This window comes from Astatotilapia calliptera, chromosome 4 (assembly GCF_900246225.1).
Source record: "Astatotilapia calliptera chromosome 4, fAstCal1.2, whole genome shotgun sequence".
NCBI lineage: Eukaryota > Metazoa > Chordata > Actinopteri > Cichliformes > Cichlidae > Astatotilapia > Astatotilapia calliptera.
In genome coordinates this window covers 10498399-10508120 of record NC_039305.1, presented here as the reverse complement: position 1 = coordinate 10508120, position 9722 = coordinate 10498399, and the positions used below count along the sequence as shown (strand labels likewise).

Sequence of the window (9722 nt, the reverse complement as noted above, 5' to 3'; positions counted from 1 at the left end):
TCTCTAAAAATAACCCAACAGACTGTACGCAAGAGCTCTATGGGGACAGCTCCAAGCTCTCAGTGATGTCTGGACATGAACACGTACTCCTCAAGCTTGAGATGGTAACTCAAAGCAACAACTATCAGCCTCAGATAGGTAAAAATGATAAAGAGTGGTGTTTTAGATGGCATATCAGATGTTATAAGACTCTTTCTCAGCTGACATGATTTGGCCAATTTGTTGCTTTTGTTTTCTCTCACGGAAATGCCAAGTGAGCAGACAGGGGGCAAAGCATAATGGATGTGCAAATAAATGGTTTAAATCCCCCCCAGTGCTGACAGTGCTCACTGAGGAGAGCAACCACCCATCCACCATATAGAGACTGGATGGACCAGAACAGAGGGAGGGGGGGAGAGAAAGAGAAAGAGAAGAGAGAGAGTGCTGTGGTGAAGCCAGTGTTTGCCGTCGAACTCCAGCAAATATGAGGATGGGGAGATAATGGCCCACACTGCACAGGATGACTGAACCACCGCAACTATGAATTCTCTCCTTTTACGATGCATTCTGACTGAAAAAAGAAACAAAAAAGAAAGAAAGAAAAACTGAAGCAGAGAAAATCTGGACAGCAAAGGATCGCTTATGCCTTTTGGATATGTCCAACCTTTCTTCAGCATCCTGATCTATTAAAGATAAGCTTCTGAGTCCTGTTAAGCCTTTTAGTTAAAAAGAAGAAGAAGAAGAAGAAGAAGAAGAAGAAGAAGAAGAAGAAGAAGAAGAAGAAGAAGAAGAAGAAGAAGAAAAATATCTCCACCGAGGAATTGCTGAAGACTTCTGCGCTTGGTGTACGCACAGAGATGCTGTAGCTCTACACGAACCACGATAGACTGAGTACTTTAATGGAAATTGCTTGGAAATTTGAGCTCTGCTGAAAAAACATACGGACAGCAATAATACCACACACAGAAAGAGAGAGAGAGAGTGCGAGAGACAGAGAAAGAAAGCGGGGAGAGCCAGCGCCGGCGATCTGTGTGTCTCTGCAATAAGTGGCTAATAAAAAGCAATAAATTCTCTAAAATAAATACAGTCATCTGGTTGTGCGCCATGGGCGATGAGGCGTCAAACTTCAGGAGAAGCAGGACCGGTGTCTCATCACCAAAACCCCGAACTGGTGAGGATCACGGAAGACTGGAGATTTGGGGATAAACTAAAACTGATCTCCACCGAGAACAATGAGATTATTGATTTTTGGATGACTTGTCAGGTTACCACTGTGGCAGTTTTTTGATGTTATTCAGAAAGCAGCATAGAGACCGGTGCTGCGCTGGACTTGGTCACTTTGGTTTGTTCTCTCAGAGATCAAATGGCAGAGAGGGACATGACATGTTTTGTTTTGTGCTTGAAATAAGCGAATACAGCCATATTATTTAATCAAGAAGTTAAAAAGATTTTTTTTCTTTTTTTTTTCTTTTTTTTTTTGTTGCACTATGATGGAACCACCACCATGTTCGAAGAAGAGCCTGTCCCTGTCGCTCCCGGTTCCCCGGGAAGGACAGGCGACTCTGAAACCTCCGCAGCATCTTTGGAGGCAACCCCGGACCCCGATCAAAATCAAACACCGGGGGTACTCCGACACAGACCGGCATCACCACCGGCACATGGAGCGCTCCGACGCCGTGGATACGAGCGACAGACCGGGACTGAAAAAGTCTCGGATGTCCTGGCCATCCTCCTTCCACGGGACCACAAACACATCCATCGGAAATTGTGTCGGGAACAAACGGTAGGCGAGAAAGAGATGCATTCCAAACATCCCAATAATAGCCCATGACAGCCCACAAGGCATATGCGTAAACGGGGGAGGGGTGGGGGCATTTTAATGAGTGCGTAATAACGCAGTGCGCCTGAAGGGTTAACTGATATGAAGCGCTTTCTATCGAGAGGCGGGACGCGTGGGTTTTCGGTACAGATGCGTTATGCGTCTTTGGATAGACTCTGTCAGATGGGTATGAAGCGCAAACCAGGCCGCCCACTCGAAACGCAGGAGCACCTTAACAATGTTAAGAGCGTCAGCATACTAGTTGATAAGTAACATGAAGCTCGGTGGTTTTAATGGCATCAAAGGTCTGGTGTGTGCGTTCGTGCGTGCAAGACAGAGATATCGCCGGCGTGCGCACTCCGGGACTGCATCAGTTTGTTCTCAGAGGGCGGTTTGGGGCTAGGTGGGCGTTGGAGCAAAAAAAAAAGTGCCCTGCTGATGAACTCCTTATCAAGACAGTCTCTAAATTCAAATGTAGGTCTCCCTGACCTTTGACCCTCTTTTTGTGGTGAATTGGTGGGCTAAAAAATAAGATGCAGTGTTACCTGGACTTGTGTCACAGAAATGTCACACAGATGGCTTCAGGAAGCATCTAGCTGGCACACACTGCTGCTCTGTGATCAGACATGACAGTAAAAAATTCACTGCCTCATAACGAGAGGACACAGCACACCTAAACTGCACTAGCACTTAAATCAAATTAAGCAACGGATGTTAATCAAACATATTTGATTAAAGGCATTTCATTAAGTGAGTCGTGGAACTGCATGATTATGATACGATTACTTTGTCCTCACTCAACAAACGCTCCATTTATCCTCTTAAGGAGACACTGAGAGTGCAGCATAAGGATGTTTTGTCCAGTGTTGTCGCCTTTTTTTAACTTATAACAGCAAATAATTTACTGCCTGGTAACATAGGCAGTAAAGTCTTGGTTGTGACTCTTTTTCTTTTTTATTCTTGTCTGTGAAAGAGTGATTGTCATGGAGAGAAAGACGAGGGCTTTCGTGCTTATGCTGGTTTTTAGTTTGCTCCCTCTTCCCTTCTTTTCTCAGTATGACCTGAAGTCCCCTGATGTTCCTCCAAGTCAAGGCGTTAGTTTACATGTTGGACTGCTTAGAACTGCCTTATTATCCTCCTAAACGTTTCCCATGCACTCATGAAGCACAAACATGCCTCTACCACATTAAACAAGAGGATTGTCACACTGATGACACATTGATGGCTGTGTGGTGGGTCCCAATGGAAATGTGGGGGTCTAGCATTTTTTTTCTTTTACTCGTTGTCTTTCCAGTTTTTTTCTTTTCAATGCCACAGACGGCCTTCCCGGCAGGCCCCTGGGAGAAAGGCCAACTCCAGCTGACTGGAGGAAGGACTGATTTGTATTTTAGTCCCCAGGACACGCTCTGAGGCAGTCCAATCTTTAGTGCATTGGGACTGACTCTGCCTGCCCTTCTCCTTCTGTGGGCGGCAAACCATGAGAGGGCAGAGAAAGAGAGATAATTCGATTCCAACAAGCTCAGTTTTGAGGGCACACGGAGCTGGCTCCAACTGTGTGTGCGTGTTCATGTGTGCGTGTATGTTCCTTAGCACATTCGTAAAGTGATGTGTGCGATCAGTGGGTGTTTGTGCTACACACTGGTCAGGAAGGAGGGTGCACGGAGGAATGGAGGCTGCTAGTTGAATGTTGTGTGTCACGGATGGTGGTGAAATGTGTGTGGAGGTATTTATGTGTGGGCTGTGCACAGGTTAGTGTCTGACCTGTAGCCCATATGGTTTCCAACAGGCCTTGTTTTACCTCTTTTCACATCAATGGGAGGTCAGAGGTATTTCCACTGTGCTGGAGCTATTTTTATTATTTTCACATACTGCAGCGACTGTAAATTCTGCCTCTTTGCTTATGTCCACATAATGGATGCTTCAAGCAGATGCCTCATCGCTTCACTGTATTTATAAACATCTATGTTGATCCAGCAGCGCTGTGCTCTTTCGCTCAAGGCTAACTTGCATTGAGTGTGGCCTATGGAAGGCAGCTTCATGCACATCTGCTTTCACCACTCTGAATGCTCTTATTTACATGCAGATGTCTGGAAATTTTCCTCAAAGTACATTTTAAACAAGCTCTCATTTAAGGAGCCGTCCATTCACAAATCAGAAGGTGAACAGTCTGAGATAACTAAGTATATTTTCACAATATGTCTCAGTAGAAGGCCAGGAGAAATAGGAAGGCTGTAAATCTGACCTCTTGCTAAGATTAAATGACATTTTGGACAATCACTCTCATGATCTGATCCTTTCTTTGGGACTTGCAACACAATGTGCCTTGCAGCAAAATACAGCAACAAATTAGACCCCCTCCCCCCTGTAATTTTCACACTTAATATAGCCATCCAGTGAGGCGGATTGGACCGGCTCTTGCTCGCTGTATATTTGAGGCCCCTGCTCCAAGCCCCATCATATGGCAAGGAAGTGACCAACAGTTAGAGCCTAAAATCTGCTTAGATTTAAATGTTCTGAAGGCATCGCAAATTTAGCAAACATGAATCGGTGACAGGTTAGATGGTTCTAAGTTTTAATGTATGCGAATTCAATGTTTTTAGCTTTGTGCAAACACAATAAGACCAACTGTACCAGATAAGGATTCTTTTTCCAGAAGAGTGGAAGAATAATTGGTCTTTGATTTGTTGCGTGCTGACTGACCCGGTGGAAGACCTTAAGGAGTCGGTCAGCGCCTCATCTGGAGGAGGTTTCAAGAGATCAATGAGCCTGAGAGCTTCTGGTGAAATTGTTTTGGACAGGGTTCAGGGAATTGTAATAGAAACCCTCACTATTGATAAAAAAGCACTCCCAACAGTCGCCAGTCTAGCGGATGGGGAATACACAAAAGGGATTTTGCATAACTGTTTGAAGAATCCCAGTCTGCAGCTTTTCTACTTCTATCCTACAAAATGGCAGTCTTAGTGGCAATCAGCTTCCCCCCCAAAGAGTGTCAGTCTGCCTCCTCTGCATTTCCCCGATGTCTTTTGTTCAACCGCCTTGTCATGCCTTTTGTCAGAGGACGTTAATATGAACGTATCAGCCATCAGGTCCCATGCCCAATGCGCTCTGGGAAGTTCCGACATGAAATGAATGACTGACACTGAACGAGTAACAGCTCTTCCCGCAATTCAGTTGCTATGGTTACTTGTTTTGTGCATTTGTAGAATAGATTTCATTTACCCAAAAAAGGCAAAGCCTAAGGCACTTGATGGGCTCGACTGTATAATTTGTCAGTACGTAGCAGATCCCGCTGGATATGCATCATGACTTGTATGTTCATAAGGTGAAAAAGGGAATATTAATGCATCTCAGCTGAAGAACTGAGGGCTTCAGATTGAAGTTTGATCACAGCAACCTCTGCGACAATTTCAAACCAAAGGCTTGCTCACTTCCTCACCTACCACATATGCATTCTTTACACCCCCCCCCCTTCCCCCCTCCTCCCTCCAACCGAGGGATCTAGTGCTGATTTGTAAGCTGTAGCTGCTCTTTTCCCTGCGTGACTGGCCGGCTGCCATAATAATTTAGCTCATAATGAGGTACAGCTCCAGTTAATTACCACAACAGCAGTATTTTGCTGTTGATCATACATTTGCATTTCTAACACAGGAGATCCAAGTCTCATACAGAGAGCATTCAGGAACTTCCCCACCAAAAGCGTTTTAATAGCGTTAAGTAATAGACCTCTTATCTCATTTAGGTAGTGCAAGCATCTGTTTAGGCTACAGATTGCGCTCTTCTGTGAATACATCGTGCTTTCTCGCTGCTCTCAGCACTAATTAGTATCTGGAGGCAGTACACGGACTGGAACCGTGCTCACTGTGCTTTAGTTGGCTCAGGCGGATACCCCAGGTAAAACCTTCCTCAGCAATGACACCGAACAGATGTCTGCTCAAAGGGAATGTATAGGTCCCCTCATTCAAGGTCCCTCTTTGTGTTTGTTCTCTGCTCGTCGCTTTGTTTGCCTGCAGACTCTCCCACAGACACTCGGGCCTCCTGTAACCACGTTTAGTGGCGTCAGCTAAGCTTCAAGAATCGACTGGAAACCTTGGCGTCTTTGCATTTTAATTGATTTCACACTGAATCTTCTCAGAGTTGTGATACACCAGTCATTTGTTGTTTTTGTGTGTGTGTGTGTGTGTGTGTGTGTGTGTGTGTGTGTGTGTGTGTGTGTGTGTGTGTGTGTGTGTGTGTGTGTGTGTGTGTGTGTGCTTTTTAACAAGTGCGGATGGGCAGAGATCCCAGTAAGAGGAAACAAAGTGAGCATCGGCATCAAAAATCCAAGTTGCACAACAAGTCCACCTGTTATCCACGATTATCTCCGTGTTTGCTGCAGCTGCTTACATTTAGTCTGTAACAGCCCCTTAGTCCCTATTCCTTTTCACGCTCATGCTCATTAAATCGCCTTTTTGGAACTTTCTGACACAGTTGATTATGCAATACTTTCTTTTACCTCTTTCAACATGCCCACTATGATGATGATAAGCCTCATAATGGCTATTTTTTTCCTTTTCTTATCTAATTATACTGCTTGAATCAGTCTTTTGTCCATTAAAATAACAGTCTTTGATTGCTGCATGTCTCTCTTTTTGATCCCCTATCCTCTCAGTGCTTCCTTTCACCTCAGAGTAAATGGAGAGTATTGATTCCATCTCTATTTCTGCTCTCTGCTTTGTCTTTCCATTGTGTGGCCCGTCTCGCTGGTTCCCAGTAGCGTCAAGATGCTTTCTGATAGCCTTCTTCTTGCTTACAGCGGCATTAAGCACACTATCATAAATCTCTTATTTCACCCCCCCCACCTCCTCAAAGCCATATCTGAATCTCAAACCTTCACATCCTGGCAGTGAAATGAACTTCCCACCGCCAACAGTGTGCAGCGCCTCATCTCTTCCTATATTCTTCCCCATAAAACGAGGTTTTTATACTGATGTGATTTTTAGTTCTTCATGCTCCAGTCGCTTCTTGAAAAATCACAGACTTCAAGGGCATGGCAGACACAAACACCTTCATCACATGGCTGGAAATCAGCTGCCACTAAAAAAAAGGAGTTCAAACAGCCTTTGCATCAAAGAGAAGTTGGGAAAAACAGCATCCTAATCATGCTGTGAGATTAAAATACACACAGTACTCTGTAAAGCTTCCTGTATGGATTTACAATCACCCATTTCCTTGGATTTAGTTTTCGTCTGATACAAAATAAATAAATAAAGCGTTTCTTTTTTAGTAGTAATAGTAATTTATTCTTCGAGCCCAAAGGCACTAAGGGGAACTAAAAGGAAAAACCTTTTAGTGTAATCAAATCGCCCACTTCATACCAAGAAAAAGGTCTTTATTGCTGAGACTTGGGAGTATTTAAATGTCAAAATGTGCAGCGTATTCCATTTCACAATAAGTGCTAGTCTTTCACCTCTCAGCAAACAGTTCAGCTTGATAGAAAACGGCAACATGATGCCCGTGTGTGAGATTCCCTATAAGATAGAGCGACGAATAAGAATATTGTGTCCATGTGGTGCTCAAGCAGGTGATACACCATCAATCAGAATCAGCTGGCGGTCTCTGATGATGTCGCAAAGGGGGCAACCCCCTTGAAAAGCGCTTTAGGCTGCTGTCTCAGTGCAGAGCTGTCTGAATGAGTGAGTCTGACAACCCCTCTGTCAGCGGCGTGTCAGCGCAGCACGCGTTCAGTGAAGCAGAGCGCACAAAACCGTAGCCACCTGTTGAGCAGAGCACCGTGTCGGACTAATGTGAGGCATGTCAGGAATGCTCAAAGAGTGCCGAGTTTAAATTAAGAACTCACAGCAAATTACGGCTGGAGCAGATGAAGGTGTGCACCTAGAGGGCGCACTCGTCGGGGGGGATGCTCACGCTTGTGTTCAGCTGCCCGCTGATGCCAACATCTCATCTGAAATATCGCTTCCAGGCCTCGTGCCCCAGGACAGAGCTCCCGCCCAAAACTACTGGCTCAGTTTCAGCTATATGGATGACTACGGAAGACTGTCATACGTGTTTAGAGTAACAGATGGCTTTAATGCTGGCTTAACGTGTCACAGACTTGTACACTAAGGCAACAAATACAACCAACGCTTTGTTCAGACTCTCATTTTTTATTCTGTTTACGGCATAAATCATACTCGTAGGTGTTGACTGTATATCATTATTATTATTGACAGATATAGAGCGCCTGGGACAGAAATACAGCAGGAAATAGATTGTTTTTTGCCCATTCCCAGTCTGACTCAGCAGTACTATTACTGTGTGAGCTTGATTGGAAAAATGCTGAAAACAACAGTAAATAATATCCAGTTGCTATGAAAAATATAACAGCATGAGAGCTTGCTAAATATGCCAGTAAAAATCTTTCATAGTGTGCTAATTTAGACAGCCGAGGTGGGTGGTGATGGTGGTAATATTATAGCTACAAATTATCAAGTAAAAAAGTAGCAAATGTACTTAAAAAACTTGAATAGTCTTTGAGATTTTATAAAAAGAGAAAAAGAGATAAAAAGGAAATGAATCGCATCTCTTTATATTGTAAGGCTGATTCAACCTCATCACTCCACACACGCCACATGCATAGGGAGGAGGTGCAACAGTAACTGATACACAAAATCTATCACCTCATTCAAATCAGATTCAGAAGAATAATCCAGATCCATGACTCAAGTGTTACTAAGGCTTTAACCTCTTTAATATCGATGTTCTTCTATGTGCACCTTGGAAATAGGCGATTACAAAGATTGCTCTGATTAGGTCGTCCCCTGCAGGAATGACACTTGACAAAAAAAAAAACACCCACCACTAATTATTTCTTTATAATTTCTAACAGTAGTCTCAAAGAATGATCAAGTTTTTAAAACATATTTGAGTGTTTTTGGGTAGTAGTTAAATATAAAACGTACAATTTTTTTCAAGGTGAAATAATAATTTGTTATTTTAACAGTCAAAGAACATATAGAGCAGAAGAAAGTAGTTTCATGTGAAAAAGCAAAACCACCGTTAAATTTAAACTGAAAGTATTGTGCAAAAGTTTTGAGCCACCTGTCATTTCTTCATATTTTGCTTCCCAAGGGCCAGACTTTCTTGTGAAGTGGTATTTAAAGTGCTTTTTAGAGGTCTCTCAAAGCTTTTCTTTGCACATTGGGTGCTTTTTTACTCATTTTCAGTCCAGTTCTCATCCATCTAACCACTTTCAAAGAAATGTAATTTTTTTATGTTTATTTGTTGAACTATTTAACTTTAACCTATGAGTTGTTCAAGCATAAAAAGCCTTAAACTCAAGAGATGAACCAGTGTTGATTCTCAGCATAACAGACAACTTAGCAAGGAGCCAATTTTAAATTGTATCTTTAGGCACTTTGTTCCAAGCAGCCTGTCACAAAATACATCCTTTGCTCCAATTTCTGTAGCTAAAGCTATAAAAGATGCCGACGATAACATAATTTGACAGGCATAAAACAGTATTTTTGGTATACTGGTAGGTATCAGCTGAAAATGTGGCTTATCTCAGCATTGTGTGCAATGCATCCTTAATAAAATCTGAGGTAACAAGTGGAGGACACCAAAGAAGAAGTGGCAGAAGAAATAGAAAAAAATCCAGCTAAGATGTGAAACAAACCTGATAGATGGATCTGGACCTTCAGTTGGTGCATCTGTTTTTTGCTGAACCCTCGTCAGAATTTTAGCCAGTGGTGTTGAGGATCATGAGAACATTTATGGAACTATGAATGGCGAAAAGTACCGTTAAGTTTTGATCCACCATGCAATACCATGTAGAAAGCATCTGATTGGCAGCGGCTTTATTTTTCAGCATGATCCCGAACAAACTGCCAACACAGTAAAAGCATACCTGGAAAGAAAAAACACACAATGGAACACAATCAGTCAC

At 43.1% G+C, this 9722-nt stretch overlaps 1 protein-coding gene across 1 annotated transcript in view; it reads left to right on the top strand.

Moving 5' to 3' along the window:
* Positions 1-382: 382 nt before the first annotated feature.
* pde4a (phosphodiesterase 4A, cAMP-specific) overlaps positions 383-9722 on the top strand; it is a 50177-nt gene continuing 40837 nt past the window's right edge. Inside the window, exon 1 of the mRNA XM_026164569.1 lies at positions 383-1762. Coding sequence (XP_026020354.1) covers positions 1467-1762 — 296 coding nt within the window. The 5' untranslated portion in view covers positions 383-1466. The remainder of the gene's footprint in view (positions 1763-9722) is intronic.